The sequence below is a fragment of the Urocitellus parryii genome, chromosome 3 (assembly GCF_045843805.1).
Source record: "Urocitellus parryii isolate mUroPar1 chromosome 3, mUroPar1.hap1, whole genome shotgun sequence".
Classification (NCBI taxonomy): domain Eukaryota; kingdom Metazoa; phylum Chordata; class Mammalia; order Rodentia; family Sciuridae; genus Urocitellus; species Urocitellus parryii.
Genome location: NC_135533.1, coordinates 161,487,287 through 161,508,169, shown reverse-complemented (window position 1 = coordinate 161,508,169; position 20,883 = coordinate 161,487,287). Strand labels below are relative to the sequence as shown.

Genomic DNA, 20,883 nt, shown 5'->3' with positions numbered 1-20,883 from the left:
TCGAAAATGAGCTCCAAAATCACTCCAAAACAGTGATGGCTCAGGGAACGGAGACTCACTCAGAACTGGGAAATGTCGCTTTGGCCTAGGTTTTCAGATTCTTCCCCAGAGCGACCCTCTCCTACCCACAGGCCGTGGGTGCTGCAGGTTTTATCATTTTCACTCCTGTCTACCATCCACACCGCAGTTAGATGGGGCACGAACATGGGTAAGACACCCATCGGCACAGTCCCGAGAACCCACAGAACCAGGAGCCGCCTTCCCAGACGGATCCCATGAGCTGTGTGATCACTGTGGGACGCTAGGGAGAAAGAGCCTGGAGAGTCTGCAAAGCGCTCTCTCTGCAGAGTGGGCCTCTAAGCTCCCCTGAGCCTTCTCTCCAAGCTCTGCTGGGAAGCAGCCCAGTAAATGGGAGTAAAAGCAGGCTTTGTGGTCAGGGCAGACCTCAGAGTCTTGAACTCTTCTGTCTGAGGGGGTGAGCTCCCTGGACAGGCGGATCCACCTCTCCCTGACTCAGGTGTCCACCTTGGGTGTAACTAGAAATGTTCCATCAGTGGGCATCAGAGGGGCTCCTATCCCTGCCTTGCACCATCCTCAGGGCTGAGGTTTGGATGTGAGGTGTCCCCCAGAAGCTCACGTGTGAGACGGTGCAGGAAGGTCCAGAGGAGACATCACTGGGTTGTGAGAGCCTTAACCCAACCAGTGAATGGACCCCTGAAGGGATTAACTGGGTGGTGGCTGGAGGCAGGTGGGTGTGGCTGGAGGAGGGGGCATTGGGGGCGTGGCTCTGGGGTCTCTATTTGTCTCTGGAGAGTGGAGTCTCTCTCTGCTTCCTGATCACCATGTGAGCTGCTTCCCTCCACCACACTCTTCCTCCATGATGTCCTGCCTCCCCTCGAGCCCCGAAGAGTGGAGCCTGCTGTCTGTGGATGGAGACCTCTGAAACTGTGAGCCCCCCATTAAACTTCTCCTCCTCTACAATTTTCTGGTAGGGTCTTTTTAGTCACACAGTAGTGAAAGAGCTGACCAAAGCAGAAGTGGAATATGCAGCCTGTGTACAGACCTGGGCAACGGAGAGGCCTCCAGTTGCCCTAGAACCAGAGGGACAGCCCGAGCCCAGAAGCACTTACAGCTCTCGTATGTACAGTCCAGGGGGAAAGCAGGCGCTCCGGATCTCCGTGATATTATTCGAACTCAGATCCAACACTTCCAAGGAAAGGTAGGCCTTTAGCTGGCTCCCGTTCACGCTGCGGATCCTGTTGTGCTGCCTGAAACACACAAGTGGAGGTGACTCAGGCATTTCTTTTTGCAGAGTAACTACAAGAGCCAGGCGGAGTGGTGGATGCCTGTAATTCCAGGGGCTCAGGAGGCTGAGGCAGGAGGATCAGGAGTTCAAAGCCAGCCTCAGCAACTTAGGGAGGCCCTAAGCAACTCAATGAGACCCTGTCTCTAAATAAAATACAAAAAAGTATAAAGATTCTCTTTCCTATTTTACTAGTTGTTTTGCTCTTTCTTAACATGACCGTGTAGTGACACTCGAAATGAGCTTTCCTATTGTTCTTCTCATCCATGATCAGCTCCTGGCTTCAGAGAGTATGCTAGATTTTCTCATATGGGACAAGCTGTTTGCAAAAGTATGGGGCAAGAACACAGGGGTGACCTTTAAGTACACAAGCATGGCATGACCTGCATCCACCTATATACCCACCATAAAGGATGTACCAGTGCAACTGGGCAGCTCCAAACCAACACCCTTCTGCAATCTTCAGGACCCAGTCCACTGCCACGATTCATAAGGCTTGTAGGCACGAGCCCAGGTTTAGTCATATGGCTGTGTGCAGTATTGGGGATTAAACCCTGGGCCTCATGCATGCTAGGAAAGTGCTCCACCACAGAGCCACATCCTCAGCCCTCTCTGGGTCAGTTTAATCCAACTTCACAAATCACTACGCACCTTCACAAATCACTACTGACACCTCCCATGTGCCAGGCATGGAGACATACAGGAGATTAAACACACACACACACGCATACACACACACACACACACACACACACACTGATAAAATCCTGGTAATCCCAATACATTGCTGGTGGGATTGATGCAACCACTCTGGAAAGCAGTATGGAGATTCCTCAGAAAACTAGCAATGGATCCACCATTTGACCCAGTTATCCCACTCCTCAGCATAACACCCAAAGGACTTAAAATCAGCATACTACAGTGACACAGTCACATTAATGTTTATAGCAGCTCGATTCACAAAAGCCCAGCTATGGAACCAACCTAGAAGCCCTTCAAGAGATGAATGGATAAAGATAATGTGTTATATATACACCATGGAATATTACTCAGCCTTAAAGAAGAATGAAATGATGGCATTTGCTGTTAAATGGGTGGAACTGGAGACTATCATCCTAAGTGAATAAAACATGCCAATTCCAAAAAACCAAAGGCTGAATGTCCTTTCTGATATGCAGATGCTAATTCAAAATGGGGGATAGGTAGAGAAGAATCGAGGTACACTGGATTAGGCAGAGGGGAGCAAAGGGAAGGGAGGGTGTTTGGGGGCTAGGAAGGATAGTACAAGGAATGGGACATTATCACCCTGTGTGCACACATAATTATATGACTGGTGTAATTGCGCATCACAACCAGGAAAAGTTATACTCCATTTATGTTGGATATTTCAAAATGCACTCTACTGTCATGTATAACTAATTAGAATAAATTTAAAAAAATAAAATCCTGGTGCTCTGCAAAGGGAGAGAGGAGCTCACTGCTGGGTCTCACTGGAATCAAATCCCCTGCAGCTCTAATGGCGCTGCTCCTCAGTTTCCTCATCTAAATGATGGAGCCGCACGCAGCCTGTCGTTTCTGGAAGACGGGCAACCCGACTTAAAACCATGCTGAAGGGATCGCGGACATTAAGGAAAGTGCTCCGAGGGTGTCCTGCCCGCCTAGGAAGGCACCGTCCACTGTGACTTATTTGCATCTCTAGCCCTCGAGGCCTCTGGCAAACCCCAAATCTAACCAAGGGACCAGCAGTCATCAATCAGGACAAAGGTGACTAACGCCAAGCGAGGCGGGGCCATGGGCCTGTTGTGAACATGGCTCTCCCTCGCAGATTCAAACTGGGACAGGAGATGCGTGGGAATCTGCTCGGTTGCCAGGCGCAGTGGCGCACGCCTGTCATCCCAGCGGCTCAGGAGGCTGAGGCAGGAGGATCGTAGGGTCAAAGCCAGCCTCAGCAACTTAGTGAGGCCCTGAGCAACTCAGTGAGACCCTGTCTCTAAATAAAATGCAAAACAGGGCTGGGGAGGGGGCTCAGGGGTCGAGTGCCCCCAAGTTCAATCTCTGGTACCCACCCTCCCCCCACCTTAAAAAAGAACCTGCAGGGTGGCAGTGCTGTCCCGAGGGTTCCAGGCACACACTCCTGCCAGGCTGAGAAAAGAGGGGCAGCTGTGCAGCCGATCGGAGCCAGGAAGCCAGCCGTCGCTTACCCAGTGGCACCTCCTTTAAACCAACCCCTGAACGTTGGTTCCAACGAGGCAGCAACGAGGACCTCTTTCCCAGAAGTTAGGGGCCTCCTTCAGCTCCTTTTGTTGTTGGTTTTTCTTTTCACAAGTCTCCCAGGCCCTGAATTCAAACCTCGATTTACAAGGGCCCAACTCTGCTGACAGGGGGAGCCTCCTTCCAATGCAAGGACCTTCCCTCCAGCCCCCTCCCCACCCCCCACCAGCCACTTCCTTTGAGCTCTGTCTTCAGCTCTTTAGTAAACTTCGGCTCTAAAACCTTTATTATGCAAAGCATGGGGAGAAAAAAGACCAAGAAATAAAGGAGTCAGTGCTGCGCCTCATCCCGGAACTCTGGATACTGTGCCAGGGAGCCGGGAAAGAGGGGGTCTGGAAACAGAAGGGACGTCCCGGGGCCCAAAGCTGGACAAAGGGCTCGGTCCACTGGGGGGGGAGCCCTGGGGGCAGCTGACCCCTCTCTCCACTCCCCCACACCCCCTCCTCTAACTTGGTCTTTGTCTTGGGCCTCCTCCTTCTTTCTTGTCAGTCTGTCTCTTCACATTCTCCCCCCCAACCCTGTCCCCCCACAAAAGGACCCTGTGAGGACCACGAGTCTCTGGCACCCTGGGAAAGTTCCCACTGGGCAGAAGAGGCAGCCATGGAGATGGACCACGGCGGCCGGGAGGGAGGGAACGCACTTCATTCTGCCCGGGAGAAGTTGCCAGGGCTAGTGCCCGAGCCAGGACGCTGGGGCTGGGAGGCCAGGAGCCTGGGGCAGGGGACAGAGCTGGCAGGGCCACCCCGGGGAACGGCTCCCCCGGGGCCAGGCCAAGGAGCTGGGAATCCGGCTCCCTGCAGGCCAGGTGGGCAGGGTGGCGATTCAGAGGCAGCACAAGAGAATGGTCAGGGGGGGTCCCTCCCGGGAGCTGGAGACGACATCATCAAATGGTAAGGGGGCCCCTGGGCAGGCTACGGGGCACACCTTCCATCCCCACCCAGCAGCAGCCACAGAGGTCAGTTCAGGGGGCCCTGGCAAGGGGCTCCTACCCGGAATACAGTCAGCACCCCCACCCACCCCGACCCCACATTCCCACAGCTTCCACATCTGCACGTTCCACTAACTGGAGTGGAAAATGCAAAAGAAACTGTGTCTGGAGTGAAGGTGTATGGACTTTTTCCCTGTCCCTGTCTCTAAATGGCACAGCACAGTTATCTACACAGCATTGATTTACACTGTATAAGATAATTTAAGATTCTGGAGATGATTTAAAGCACTGATTATATGACACTATCGCATTACTTTGTACAAGGGATTTGAGGCTCCATGGATTGGGTATTTTTTGGGGGTGGGGACCTGCATGACTGTATATATAGAATCCCTAGAAGTGACAGCAATGGAGAACAAATGTCCTGATCAAAACATGGGCAAAGGGGGCCCAGGGCTGGGGCTCAGTGGCACAGCTCTTGCCTAGTATGTGTGAGGCACTGGGTTCGATCCTCAGCACCACATAAAAATAGATAGTTTTTTTTTTTAAATCGGCAAAGGACTTTATAGACATTTCTCCAAAGAGGATCGAGTAGCCAACAACCCCATGCAACCATGTTTGAAGTCAGCCTTCACAAGTGAAATGCAAAACAAAACCCTGATTAAATACCCGCTCACACCCATCAGTGTGGCCCCTATCAAATTAAAAAAGAAAAAACAAAAAAGTACAGCATGGGTGAGGATTTGGAGCAGCCAAAACTTTGTGGGAATGTGAAATGATGGAAAGCTGAAGAAAATAGTATGCTGACTCCTCAAAACATTAAACGCAAAGCCGGGAGTGGTGACACACAACTGTCACCCCAGGGGCTCAGGAGGCTGAGGCAGGAGGATCATGAGTTGAAAGCCAGCCTCAGCAACTTAGTGAGGCCCTAAGCAACTCAGGGAGACCCTGTCTCTAAATAAAATGCAAAACAGGGCTGGGGGTGGGGCTCAGGGGTTAAGCAGTCCTGGGTTCAATCCCTGGTACCGAAAGAAAAAAACAAACGTTAAACACAGAACCACCCGATGACTCAGTAATTCCACTCCTGAGCCCAGAAGACAACAGATCTCAAGAAGACATCTGTAAATCTGTCTTCACAAGGAGCACCGTTCACAATACTCCAAAGGCAAAACAACCCAGTGTCCACCAGCAGAAGAAGGGGTGAATAAAATGTGGTCCATACACACACTAGAATACTACTCAGCCTTAAAAATGAGGGAAACTCACACTCATGCTACTCAAACGTATGACCACTGAGGACACGACACCAAGTAAAATAAGCCAGGCACAAAAATACAAAAATTGAGCTGGGCGTGGTGGCGCACACCTGTCATCCCAGTGGCTCAGGAGGCTGAGGCAGAGGGTGGCAAGTTCAGGGCCAGCCTCAGCAACTTAGTGAGAACTTAAGTATCTTATGGAGACCGTGTCTCAAAATTTAAAAAAAAAAAAGAGGGCAGGGGATGTGGCTCAGGGGTTAAGCACCCCAGGGTTCAATCCCCGGCACCAAAAGAAAAAATAAATACTACTACTATTTGCTCCCACTTATGAGTGGCATCTAGAGTAGTAAAATTCATCAAAACAAAAAGTAAAAAGATAGTTGCCAGGGACTCAGGAAAGTCGTCTTGTTTGATGGACAGGGAGTTTACTTTTGCAAGATGGGAAAAAGTTTTTGAGATGGGTTGCACACATGAGTGCACTTAACACTACTGAACCCCACACTTAAATTTTATGATATGTATACTTTACCACAATCTTAAAACAAAACAAAATGCCGAGCCAGTTCACAGGACTTCTCTGCCTAAAACAAGGGATAAGGCTCATGTCTGCCTTAGGAGTGTGGCCTTAAGATGTCCTTCAAGGGCCCACATTACCTGCCACGTACCTCCTGACCTCTTGCTCCTCTACCTCACACACTCTGCCCCACCCTGGCTCTTGGGTACGTCATGCCTCAGGTCCTTTGCACGGCTGTTCCCACGGCTTGGATTGTGCTTTCCCCAGAGATCCACGTGCCTCCCCACCCTCATCTCCTTCCCATCTGTGTTCCAAAGTCAGCTTTTCAACAAGACCTTCCCTGGCCACCTGAAAACCTCTTCCCTGCTTTATTTCTCTCAATTACTTAGTAATTGCCTCTTTCCAGTTTCACATCTTCTCTCCCACCGTGATGTGGCTCCAGGGAGACAGAGGTGTGTCTACTTTGTTCTCTACTATGTATCCAGCCACTGGAAGAGCATAAGGTCCATAGTAGGTACTCAATAAACACTTGGTGACTGAATCACAGAAGGAACACGGGTTAAATCTGGAAAGGTCACGGGTGGGCACAGCTATGAGACTCACCGGCATCGACACAGGAGAAACCAGGCAAGCGGATAAGTGAGCTCAGTCAGAGAGCTCAAGAACACGAGGACAGAAGGCTTCACCCAGGGTCCCCTGACAGCACTGCCCAGACACAAATGAGACACCCACGGCAGCTCTAGAGGCCCTTGGGGATCCCACCAGACATCCCCAGCTGCTGTCCCAGGGTTGGTCTCGGCTCTCGACTACAGCCCGGGTCACAATCCAACCTTCCTGAACACCTGTGCCCAGGAAAGCTGGCTTAGCATCGCTGCACTCAGAGTTCTGCAGGAGTGGTGTCTGGGGACCCAGCCATTCCACAGAGTTCCTCCTGCTCCGGAACACGGCTCAGCCCTGCAGAAGACGTCCTGTGTAGGTCACCCTGCCCAGGTTCAAAAGCCAGGGGCACCGCTCACAGGTGTGACTCTTGGAGGAGTCCCCTGGTGAAGTTCTGGGCCGACGTGAACAGGCATGTAGCCACTGCTCAATAAAATGAGTCGTTTTTATTAGTTGCATTTGTATCCTCAGAACAAAGCCAAGGAGCTGATCTACAGGAGGTGTTCTAGAAGGGCGACGGTTGAATAGAATCCACAACTGCCTGGTTCTCTTCCACTCCTTCATCTCAATGCCAACGGGCAGACCCAGTTCCCTTCTCAGAAACAAAGGGCCGCCTGAGAGCTCTGCAGGGGAAACTGTCCTGCTCCAGCGGCAGAACTCAAGGCCAGCCCCTGGGTCACCCAGGCTGTCCTGGAGGGGAGCTTCTAAGCACATCCCAGACGGGACTCAGCAGATCCCAGGGACCCCCACCGCGTTGTTCTCTGCTCACTCCCACAGCAAGAGGGACTGCGGCCCACATCCTGGACCCAAGAGCACCAAACCTCAAGCACCAAACTTTTGGAGGGACACCTGGCCTTCTAAGAGATCCCTTCCAGGTTTCCATCCACGAAGGCCAGAGGAAAGAGCCAGCATACAGAGCCCTGCAGACAAGCCCTCCTCGCTCCCACCTGAGAAGCAGTGGCTGCCCTGACTCAAGACAGCATGTCACCCTTGTGAAAGGGTCGATGTCATGGGCAAACACAGGTGCTTTTCCCATCACTTAACAGCACCCACGGCCCAGCTCCCACGAAGGTCCACACCCATCTCTCTAATCTCTGAATCCTGCTTTCCAATTCCTTTTATTTTATTTATTTATTTATTTATTTTGGTGCTGGGGATTGAACCCAGGGGTGTTTCACCACTGAGCCCCATCCCCAGCCCTTTTTTATATTTTATTTAGAGACAGGGTCTCGCTGAGTTGCTCAGCACCTTGCTTTTGCTGAGGCTGGCTTGGAACTCGCGATCCTCCTGCCTCAGCCTCCCGAGCCGCTGGGATGGCAGGTGTGCACCACCGCAGCGGGCTTCTTTGGAGTTCTTGTCTTCATAGACCTGCATTCAAGAGGACAGGTCCTTTTATTCCTAGGGCAGGTCATGATGCAAAAGGATCCAGTGACATTTAATTTTTTTTTTTTTTTTTTAATTTTGGCACTAGGAATCCTGGTTACTAGCCCCATCTCAGGAACACTCACAAAACCAGTCCATTCTGTAGTTATGGGGCCCGGAGGCAGGGGGTGGGGACATCCTGGCCACTAGGCATCTGCCTCTAGCCAGTGTCAGTTTACCCCCGAGGCTGCCCTCCAGGGCGAGGAGAACTGAAGACAGCAGAAGCCCATTAAACCCACACCTGTTAAAGCCTTCAAAAATAACATTAGGCTTCAAAGGCGGGCAGCAGGCAAGATAAGCTCTCGCACTTGGTTCCATTTTCAGAGCCCACGTGAAGTCAGGCAGGGAAACAGACCTGAGGCCTTTGAAACCAGCGCTTAGAGCTTTGTACCCCAAGTGCCTGTTCCACTGGCCTTGTGTGAAAGCCTGGTGTACAAGGTGTTCCCGGTGGTGGTGGAAAAGATCTCCTGTCACCGATAACAGGCAGGAAGGAAGGGCCAGCAGATCAAAGGCAGCAGGGCGAGGTGGGTCAAGTGGATAATTTCTGGTTCCTGAAATTATGCACCTATTGTCTACACCAGGGATCAGCAAACATGTATTCTACAACTGGGCCAGATGGTGAGCATTTTAGGCTTTGTGGTCATGCCGGGCTACTCAATTCTGCTGCGGTGCCAAAGCGGCCACAGACCCTATGTAAATTAACCCCTGTGGCTGAGTTCCATCGAAACCTACAAAAATAAGGAGGAGCAGCAGGCGAGGATTGGGCCCCGGGGCTATCATCTGTGTCCTGGTTAATAGTTCGGGATTGGGGGACAGGGAGCCAGATTCTGATTTTGAGTCCTGATGTAACTTTGGAACTGTGCGTGGATGGTAAACCACTCTTTATCTGGTTTAACCACCTGCCAAAGGGGGCTCCATTTCACTGTGCTGCAGAGAGGAGACCCTCCCCTCCTCCCTCCACAGTGCCCACGTCAGATGTCACCAATCACAGTCATCTGTCCAAGTCTTTTCTACCTCTTCAGAAACTGAAATGAAGCCCGAGTCTACCTCATCATGGGGCTCCTCCAAAGAGGACCCAGGTTCCTTTCTGCGGCCACTGGAGACGGACATGCCATCAGGACCATCTTACAGAACACAGAGAGCTTCATTCTCGATCCTCCTCCTTTAGTTCTGTCACTTACGCTGAAAGCTACTACAGAAGTCCTACCGTTGAGGCAGGGATGACCTTCAGCTCTTCCAAGTACTACAGTGACTGTCCACTCTTTCGAATATGGACTCTAACTAGACAGAGCAAATCTTCCTTAAGAAGTTTACTTTAAGTTACTTAAGTCAGCAAAATCCAAATTATTACCGTTCCTTGCTTTGCCTGAACCTCTGGCTAAAATAGACAGCTACACCCCATGTAACCCTGGAAGGGGGGAAAATTTTAACTCACCTGCTAGGCCCCCAGCTCCACCCCTCACCCTACTATTCCCACAGCGATCCTGCCACACAGTGAATGAACCCCACACCAGTGCGCTCTGGGGCCCACCAGAGAGCTGCTCTGGACTCCTGAGACTGCACCGTAGCGAGCACAGAACCCACTGCACGGCGGGCACCCAGAACCTGGCAGGAGTGGCTGAAGACCTAAGCGCACCTGGGCCTGCCACGTGAGGCTGCAGTGTGGCACAGCAGACCTGGAGCCCACCCGGTGTGAAGCAGCTGGAGACCCTGCTGCGGAGACTGAGGGAAACTGAAACCTACCAGTGGTCGTGCAAACACTAAGGATGTTAACCATTTCAAGAACACGGTGAAGAAGAAGAGCTCTCCTTTAACAAAAAAAAAAAAAAAAAAAAAAAGCTGGGTGTAGTGCCCATAATCCCAGCGGCTCAGGAGTCTGAGGCAAGAGAATCGGGAGTTCAAAGCCAGCCTAGCGACTTAGCAAGGCCCTGAGCAACTCAGAGAGACCCTGTCTCTAAAGAAAATACAAAGTGGGCTGGGGATGGGGCTCAGTGGTTAAGCGCCCCTGGGTTCCATCCCACTACCCAGGACCCAGATCACATGCCAAGTGCTGGCAGCGGTTTGGTTGTTTGTAAACACATCTATCCAGGTACAAAAGTCTGACTAGTGTATAAATGATACATGCCGACTTCAACACACTTTTACAAAAGGTGTGTGCCCATGTAACCCCCCCCCCCCACTCAGACAAGGGGAGAGAAGATCGCCTTCCATCATTTTCCTGGTTGGCTCTTCTTCCCAAAGGGAAACTCTTCATTTCTACCACACTTGACTAATTTTGCCTATTTCTGGGCTGTATATATGTGGAACTGTCTTATAGATAATCTTCTGCACCTGGCTACCTTCACTCCATATGGTATTTATGTGACCCACCCAGGTTTGCTGCATTAGCCGCATTTCCATTGCAGTATGATGTTTCTATTTAAGAAACAGCCATTTATTCTTGGATTCCACTGCTGACCAACACTGAGTTATTTCCAATTTGGACTACTTCGAAAATCACTGCTGCGGACATGCACTTGGGGGTGGGGGTGGAGGTGTTTACCAGAGATTGAAGCCAGGATGCTTAATGACGGAAGCATATCCCTAGCCCTTTTTTATTTTTTTATTTTGAGACAGGACCTTGCTAAATTGCTGACACTGACCTTGAACTTGCAATCCTCCTACCTCGGCCTCCTGAGTGTCTGAGATGACAGGCGTGCACCATCACGCCCGGCTCAGAAGAGCCTTTGCATTGGCTGTTCGGTGCACATTCACTTGCCCTCCCAGCCGGCCTGCAGGGTCCAGGCTAGACACGGCTCCACGGCTCCCTGGCAGCACCCCTGTTCAGGCTCACTACACCCTGGTAGTTTTCTTTTAAACCAATTCCCCAGGGTTGAAATGAATCTGAAAAAATCATTTGATGAATGTGCCCTGTGTCAGGCTGCTTCTTCTGGACATATTCTCAACAACTACCTCCCTTGGTTTCCTGGCCCGGACCCTGACCACTAAAAAGCATTAAGAATAAGGCCTGGGACGACCAAACGCAAGGAAGTTCAATCTTCTTCAATTGTGAAGCAGAATTGTTTTGTTGTAAATGAGGACCTAATGAGCACCAAAATAAGAATAATTCTAAGACCCAAATTAACATCAAGACCAATGCCCACGTGCATGCAAACCCCAAAATAAGGAAAAGGTTTTCAGAAGAATGAGTGCACAAGTTTTCCCCAAGCCAACTTGAAGCCAAGTGTCTCTGGGCAGAACGATAGTCAAAAGTGTCCCCCTCTCTCTAGCCTACTTTATATCCAGCTTCTGTTTTAAAATAAATATATATATATATATATATATATATATATATTAGTTGTAGATGGACACAATACTTTAATTTTATCTATTTATTTATTTATTATGTGGTGCTGATGGAACCCAGTGCCTCACACGTGCTAGGCAAGTGCTCTACCGCTGAGCCCCAACCACAGCCCTACGGATCCAGCTTCTTAAAAGTGAAAACCCATAGCATAAGTTGATAATCTGTACCAAAAAAAAAAAAAAAATCCAGTCTCTCTCAAGAAACAGCCCAGCCAGGCATGGTGGTGCACACCTATAATCCCAGCAGCTCCGCAGGCTGAGGCAGGAGGATCACAAGTTCAAAGCCAGCCTCAGCAATTTAGCAAGGCCCTGAGCAACTCAGCAAGACCCATGGAAGCCCTCCTGGGTTCCATCCCTGATACCAAAAAGAGGGGGAGTTGGGGAGCACGCCCAGCCTGGATTACTTGCTGGTCAGGAAATGAGAATAAAAATCAGAAAAAGCAGGTCTCTTTTGCTCACCGCCCCCCCCCCCCGCCCCGGCTGCTGGTGAATCACCAGTTCCCTGGGGAATTTTGGCAGATTCTCAGCCTGGCTGCAGATGACGCTCCGGATCTGTTTATTCAGGTGGAGATGGGATAAAAAACAAGAGCAGCCCAGTGGCCGGATAAACAGCCTCCGCCAAGCAGGGTCAACCCCTCCGAAGGCAGGACTGGGCTGTGTCAACCCATCTCCCCACCCATTCACTTCCTTTAGGGTCACTGTCCCCTGGGGGTCTTCAACAGACAGTTCCCATTAAATCCTTGCAAAGGAGACCTGAGTGTTAACCCATGGAAGTGTGTAGTCCCGGGGACACTGCTGCAGCAGGACCTGTGGCTCCCCGACCCCTCAGCTTACACCTATGGAGCTGGAAGTCCTGGGTTTGAAATGAAATCTAGGGACCATAAAGCAGCAGCCACCACCGTCCTGTGAAGCGCAGAGACTCTCAGCCCACGAATGCCTGCAGCTCATCATGAACCGTCAGCATGTTTCTGTGCCTCATTCTAAGATGCACAAACAAAAATCACCACCACAGAAAACCTCCCAAGACGAGACACAGGAGGAATGCAAGGAACCCGTCTAGGGGCTGGGGCTGCAGCTCAGTGGCAGAGCACTGGCCTAGCACACGTGACGCACTGGGTTTGATCTTCAGCCCCATATAAAAATAAATAAATAAAGGCATGCTGTCCATCTACAACTATAATTAAAAAAAAAAAAAGAAAAGAAAAGAAACCCATCTAAAAAGGCTACCTACTGTATAATTTGCAAATATATGACATTTTCAGAAAGGTAAAACCATAGAGATGATAAAAAGATCCGTGGTTGCCAGAGGGTAGAAAGGAAAGGGAGATAAACGTTCAATCCTGGGGAACTGCAGGGCAGTGAAACTTCTTTGTGATACTGTGACCGTGGGTACATGGGATTCTGCATTTATCAAACCTACAGAGTGCTAACCCAAGAAGGAGCCCTAATCTAAACTGTGGGCTTTAGTCAGGAACAATGTGTTGATATCGGTCATCAGCTGTAACTAAGGCAAGATCTTAGTCATGGGAAAACAGCTGGGCACAGTGGCGCAGGCCTGTCATCCCAGAAACTTGGGAGGCTGAGGCAGGAGGATCACGTGTTCAAAGTCAGCCTCAGCAACTTAGTGAGGCCCTAGGCAACTGAGCAAGACTCTGTCTCTAAAAAAAAATATAAAAAGGGGCTGGGGATGTGGCTCCATGGTTAAGTGTTCCCGAGTTCAATCCCCAGTACCAAAAATAAAAATAAAAATTAGGGGAAACAAATCCTCCACCAAAAGAGAGCAGGGCTGGAGGCGGGAGGAAAGGATGGCAATTCTCTCTACTTTCTGCTCATGTTTTTCTATACACTTGCAACTTTCCTAAAAGCCTATTAGTTAAAAACAAGACAAAACCACCTAAAATATTAAGTAGTCCCCATGAAATGGCATCAGTAGAACGTAAACCACACCAAGGCTCGGATTTTTAGTTCATTGACGGCTGTATTCACAGCACCCAGGGGGGAACATGCTTATAATATAAAAGGTGCTCCATCAATATCTGTTCAGTAGATACCTGAAGTCCATCTTTAGTTCGCTCTCCTGGGGGTTATTCAGGAGATCAAACTAAACCATCCTTCTAGAATTTTTTACCAAAAAAAAAAAAAATCAAAGATATGATGTGGAGCTTTATTTTTTTAGGGAAGCGACAGGCCTACTAAAGAGAAAGCACTGAACAGAACTGGGTACTTGCTGTGCTTGTCCTGGGCTGGCCAATGTCCTCGTGCCCTGGCCCCCGGCATCAGCCCAGCCCAGCGGAGCTGTCTCTGCACCCCTGCCCTGGGAGGGACATCCATACCCCGACAGGGGACTTCTGCGAGCCACGTCTGACCTGCACTCATTCCCCAAGGAGAAAGGCTGTGCCATCCTGACTCGGGGACTTCTGAGGGCTTGAGAAGTCCCTTCTGTGCCTGCAGGAAGGGAATCTGTCCTGTCACCTGGGCAGGTCAAGGACGTACCAAGTTGGGTCAGAAGATGTGAAGTCAGGAACAACGAACCACTTCCGCTGGCACTGCCCCCACAGATGGACACTCCTGGATCAGAAAAGCCAAAAAAGGTTTCTCTTTTCTGATCTGGGTCAACACAACCACCTGATGATCAGCTTTATTTTTCCTTTCAATCAGTCAACGTAGACGTTTTTCTTTTGGTACCAGGGATGGAAACCAGGGGCGCTTAACCACTGAGCCCCATTCCCAGCCCTTTTTATATTTTATTTAGAGACAGGGCCTCGCTGAGGTGCCGAGGCTGCCTCTGAACTTGCGAGCCTCCTGCCTCGGCCTCCAGAGTTGAAGAGATTAACAGGTGTGTGTCACCACGCCTGGTCCCTTCTTCTCTTCCCCTTGGCCTCCCTTTCCCTGGTGACCTGCTCTCCTACACCCCCTAGCACACTGGGATTTCACTCCACCACACAGACCCCCTCTGCAAGACCTCGGCCGTCACGGATACCAGCCCTGGTGTGGCAGTATCACAGAAAACGTGCTCGTCCATTAGGCAAATGAACTGAATCTGTATTGACAAAGCAGTTAACATGAACTTAGAACACTTAAGCGTGAAGTGCCGGATTGTCAAGCTGCGTGGCGTCTGGCCACCAACCCTGGCACAACCAAGGAGCTGTGGGTGCTGCATGGCTGGCCTGGCCACCCCTGATTTCTCACTCAGCAAATCCCAGTCCCCTCTCATTACAACATCAAGGCCAGGCGTCTGTGCCTGCTTGGCTCTGCGGCTCAAGGGAGGAAGGAATGAAAATGTCCACACTGAACCATGAGCCAGCGGTGCAGACCCACCCAGACTCCAAGAGCCGAGCTACAGCAGCTGGCCTCAAAAGGGGGACAAGCTGGGAGACGGCAGTGACCAAGAACGAGGTGGGGGAGAGACCTCTTGGAGCCAATCACAAACCCCAGCCCCTCAGAAGCAGTAGCTGCAGTCACTGGGTTTCCCCTGCCAAGCAGGGTGACAGACGTAGGAGAGACCCCAACCCAGGATACCCAATCACGGAGCTCAGGCACCTCACACGGCTGGGGGATCCTCGCTCCAAGGTTCCCCAATGCTGGTCAGCAACTGGGAGAGGACGTCACCGGGAGTCCAAGACCAACGGGCTCTGTCGTGGTCTCTCTCCCTGGTGACCTCACCAACCAGGACCACTGATGACAAACAACAGGGTGGCCTCACGCCACATTCCCAAACGGAACACAGCCTCCGTCTGGTGGGGCAGCCTTTCTGTTTGGGCCCCAGGCAGGGGGCATACCCTGGGGTATGCTCAACATAATCACATGCTCCACAAAATCCCAGGACTGATCTATCTGCATGACCGCCATTCTTAAGAGATCTAGGTAGGCATAGGCAGGGAAAACCACGTGTCGCCCTCAGACAGAATGTGACCACCATGTCTCCTCTATCTCACATGTTACTTTAACGCACTTGACAGTTAGGTACATAAATTAAACTTGTATTCACAAAGCAGTTAACATGAACTGCAGGACCTGACTCCTCCAGTGTGGCTATGCCTAAGCTGCATGGGGGTGAGCAGTGGGGTGGCCTCAGTTATTACACCTCTCCATGCATGCATGCAGGAGGCCCTGCTGTGCTGGGTTCCAGAATCTTCTGGGGGGGGGGGGGGCTCACAGCACTGCACCAGGTGGTGACAACTTCAAAGGGCCTTTGTAGCTGAGCCTGGGATGAAGCCCAGAGGCTTCTGCAGCCGCCAGGAAATGCCAGAGTCACTGCTCAGGGCAGTGGATCCTCCCAGACGGCTTCCCCTCACCCCTGGGCCGTGAAGGAGGCACCCAGCACTCTCCTTCTCAATCGAGAGTGGCACTGGCCTCAGCCTGGGGACAGAGGCCACACAAAACCTTCTGTTGCTAGGTACCTGCTGCTATCCTCTGGCTTGCCTTCTCATTGGTATGACCTCATTTAACCCCAAGACAACCCAGGGGGGCTAGATCACCACCCCCATGTTGCAGGGGGAGACCCGGCAGGCTCACCCACTTGCTGAAGGTTGCGGAGGCTGCAGCAGGAAGCCGGCAGGTAGAACTGGAGCCCAGAGTGTGAATCCACATCCCTCTTCCCACCCCCCTTGGAGGCAGGCAAAAGAACCCCTGGGGAAGAGAGCTTCTGTGGACAGCACCCCACACCTCTTCCAGTCATCCACCAGGGAGAGATGTCCCCTCTGCCCAACCACACCTCGTATTACAACAGAGGCTGGACTTCTTTCTCTGCAGGTTCTGGCAAAATCCCGCCTCGCTCCACTGCCCAGCCCTGTTAGAGTTTGGATACGAGGCGGCCCCCAGAAGCTCCCGTGTTAATGCAGGATTGTTCGGAGGTGGAATGACTGGATCTGGTGGGAGTTGTAGCCTGACCAGTCCCTCCCAGTTTAGAAGAGACTGGCTGGAGGGTGACTGTGGGCAGGTGGGGTCTGGCTAGAGAGGGTGGGTCCCTGGGGAGGGGGCGGGCATGCCGCCCCTTCCCACTTCCTCTCTCTGCTTCCTGGCCACCAGGAATGAAGCTGCTGCCCTCCACCAGGCCCTTCTGCCACCATGCTCTGCCTCATCTTGGGCCCAGAGCCATGGACTCAGGCTGCCAGGCTCTGAACACATGAGCCAAAACCACCTTTCTCTCCTGTAAGTCGTTCTTGCCGTCGTGCTGCACAGCTGACCAACGCTGCCCACCTCCTCACCAGCCCTACTGCTGCCTGCGTGAGCCACCTCACCAGCATGCTCGCCCATGGTCACCCCCCGTCTCTCAGCCACAGAGGGTCACCACACAGCGGCCCAGCCAGACCTCCCCTATTACTAAACTCATTATGGGGGTCAACTTACCCATCCCTAAATAGGTAAAGATGGGGACTCTTCTTTCTTCAGACAGTAAAATGGGACAGCAAAGAACGGGGCACTGTCCAGGGGGGACCTGTCTCTCTGTGGCTCTCCACCATGGCAGACTCAGAGGTCGAGGCCCTGGTGGGGAGTGGCCCAGCTCACCCGGATGTGAGCCCCAGGCGTTCCCCTGGCCCCTGGCTGGACCGTGCTGTGAAGCCACAGGGGCACAGGAAGTTGGGTCAGACGGCTGCAGCTGGCGGAACAGAGGACAGCGGGTGCAGGGGTGCCCCGAAGCGCCCTCGGGCCACAGAGGGAGGGCCTCTCTCCACTGTCTGCCCTGGGCACATGCCCTGGGATTCACATCGGCTTCCCCACAGCTCGAAGTTCTATCAAAGGAGGAGGACACAGCCTCCAAGACGAGATCTTCCCCTCTCTAGGGAGCCATACCACTGATCTGCCTTCAAAAATAAAACCAGGCCTGTTTCCTGCCCCATCTGGAAGACTTTTGATCTCCCAGTCACGTGACTTTGGCTATCTGGGAGCAAGCTACTTCCCAAGGCTCCACAGACGATCTGACTGTTCTTGGAGAGAGTTAAGGATGGGTAGGGATGGGACCGGGGAGTGGCCCTTCACTATCTTCCCGAAAGGAAAGACGATAAGAGCCTGCCACATCAAAGGGCACCACACCCAGGGCCACCCGGTCCTCCTCCTGCCCATGCCGGGTTCCTACGCTTACTCTGTTTCCTTCTTGGAAACACAGGCTCTGATTTTCTTCATTTCAGGCTGTTAAAACCATGCCATCGTAGGCTTAGATGCAGAACGTAAACCGCAGAACTTCTAGGGGAAAAAAAAAACAACAATAACAACAGAAATTCTTTGGGATTTAGAGAAAATTCTTAGACCTGACCCTAAAGGCAAAGCAAAAGGAAAAATGAACATGATGGGCTTTATCTCCAAATTTAAAACGTCTGTTTTGTGAATGGCCCCATTAAATGAAATGACAGGGAGGGACTAGGAGAAAGCATTTTCAAATCATACGTTGAACAAAGAACGAGTATCTAAAATACATAAAGAACTGGCGGAGCTCAAAGGACAACCACAGAGTTAAAAAGAACGATCCAGTTAGAAAAATGGGCAAGAGGCGCAAACACACTTTTCATCAAAAAGAACCTGTCAGTCAGGTGGGGTGGTGCACATCTGTCATCCCAGGGGCTCAGGAGGCTGAGGCAGGAGGATCATGAGTTCAAAGCCAGCCTCAGCAACTCAGTGAGACTCCGCCTTAAAACTAAAAAATACAAACAGCTGGGGATGGGGCTCAGTGGTTAAGTGCCCCTGGGTTCAATCCCTGGGGTGCCCCCCTCCCCGCCAAGAAACCCTGTAGTTGGCAGATAGGCACATGAGAAAATGCTCAGCATCATTGGCCATCAGAGGAAATGAAAACCAAAATCCCAATGAGCTACACTACATGCCAATCAGAGTGGGGGTGGAGGGGGGACGATCGCCACCAAACGCTGCCCAGAAATAGCAAAGAACAGCTCAAGTGCTCCTAGTTAGCTAGAGGACTATAAAAAAGTATAGCCATTCTGGAAGAGTCCAGCAATTTTTTTTAAAAAATTAAACATGCAGAGCCGGACACAGTGGCCCACACCTGTCATCCCGGCAGCTCAGGAGGCTGAGGCAGGAGAATGGCGAGTTCAAAGACAGCCTCTTGCTGGCTGCAAGGCACTAAGCAACTCAGTGAGACCCTGTCTCTACATAAAACATTAAAAAAAAAAAAAGGGACTGGGGATGTGACTCAGTGGTCAAGTGCCCCTGAGTTCAACCCCTGGTGCAAAAAAAAAAAAAAATTGTGGGGGGCTGGGGTTGTGGCTCAGTGGTAACGCACTTGCCTAGTATGTGCAAGGCACTGGGTTCCCTTCTCACCACTGCATATAAATAAATGAATAAAATAAAAGTCCATTGACATCTAAAATGTATATGGAAAAAGACTGGATTTACTCTTCATTAAAAAAAGAAAAAAAAAAAAACTGAACATGCAGCTACCAAGCAACTTACCAATTGCACTCCTGGACATTTATCACAGAGAAATGAAAATTCATGCTCATATAAAACCTATGCATGAATGTTCACAGCAGCTTTCTCATGACAGAAACAGTACAAATGGTCCAAGAACTAAACACAGCAAGGCACACCCATAATGTGGAGTAGTATGGTTCTTTAATACAGAGAAATGAACTACCAATACACGCAACCTACGTGAACCTCCAGAGAATTACACTGAGTCAAACATGAGCCAGTCCCAAAAGGTTATAGGTACTGTGTGATTCCAGTGACATCACACTTTTTTTTAGATAGCTAAAATGTATAAATTCAAAGAACCAATCAGAGGTCACCAAAGGCGTGGGGGCAGGAAGGAAATGGGTGTGACCACAACAGAACAACATGAGGGATCCTGGTGGTAAGGGAAATGTTCTGCATCTTGACATTATCTGTGTCAATATCCTGGTTAGGAAAGGTTTGCATGAGGAAGGAAACTGGGTTGAGGATATGCACAGGATCTCTCCATATTATTATTATTTTTTACAATCACAAGTAATTCAACAATTATCCAAAAGTAAAAAAGTTTAACCAAGCCAGGCGCAGTGGCACACATCTATAATCCCAGCAGCTTGGGAGGCTGAGGCAGGAGGACCGCCAAGTTCAAAGCCAGCTTCAGCAAGTTAGTGAGGCCCTAAGCAACTCAGTGAGGCCCTGTCTCTAAATAAAATATAAAAAAGGCCTGGGGAGGGGGCTCAGTGGTTAAGTGCCCCTGGGTTCAATGGGGGGGGGGGGGTCGAGTGTTAACCAAAATTGGAATGTCATGGCATCCACAGGGGATCACACAGGAGGCCTGGCAGAGTTCAGAGTACAATCAAGACAGCCTTCCTGCTACTTGCTCTCTGTCTTTTGCTTCAAATCAGTGGAAACATACATGGTGTGAATCCGTTCTGAGAGCCAAGCAGTAAGCGCTGCTGGGCTCTGTGGGACTCTGACGCGCAGGGAGAGGCATGAACTATTTAATTACTTTCCACCATTTAGGAAAAGGCCAGGTGGAGGCTGGACCTCTAGAGACAAAACTATTCCTGATAAAATGTGATTTTGGCCTGGTATTAGGCACTGTGTCATCCAGCCTTGTGACCTCTCCCAGCACCTGGCCAAGAAAGACAGTTTCCTGGACATCCATTCCTGGAAAATGGTAGACAGGTGGTCGAACGAACACCAGCTTCCTTAAATCATCCCTCAGCTGCCAGCTTTGGAGAGTAGTTAGTCAGCTTTTCATAGCTATGACAAAACACCTGAGAAAATCAAAGGAGAAAAAGGTTCATTTGGGCTCATGGCTTCACAGCGCTCAGGCTAGGTAGCTTAGCCCCACCACAAAAGGATTGTGGTGAGGCAGAATGTTGTAGCAGGACATGTGTGGCAAAACAGAACTGCTTACTTGGTGGTAGCAAGTAAGCAGACACAGAGGAAGGACACAGAATGAGATCCAACCTTCCAGGGCACGACCCAGTGACCTACTTCCTCCACTAGCCCCACCTCCTAAGGTTTCCACTACCTCCCAATAGTCCCATTATGAATCCACTAATGGATTGATCCACTAATGAGATTAGAGCCCTCCTGATCCAATCACTTCCTAAGCCCCACCTCTGAACACTGGAGCACAAGGGGCCAAGCCTCCTGAACCTCTGGAGGACACTTCATACCAAACCCTAACAGAGGTGTCCACGCCAAGGGTTCTTGGCCTAATCAGCTTGGAAATGGTACCTAGATTTCTGTTTTAGTCAGCTTTCTTTGCTGCTGT

General features: G+C 50.8%; 1 protein-coding gene across 1 annotated transcript in view; it reads right to left on the bottom strand.

The window, feature by feature from the left end:
- Positions 1-20,883, bottom strand: part of Lrig1 (leucine rich repeats and immunoglobulin like domains 1) — a 125,179-nt gene that overhangs the window by 35,783 nt on the left and 68,513 nt on the right. The window contains exon 4 of the mRNA XM_077796191.1: positions 1,131-1,268. Within this exon, the coding sequence (XP_077652317.1) occupies positions 1,131-1,268 (138 nt within the window). The remainder of the gene's footprint in view (positions 1-1,130; positions 1,269-20,883) is intronic.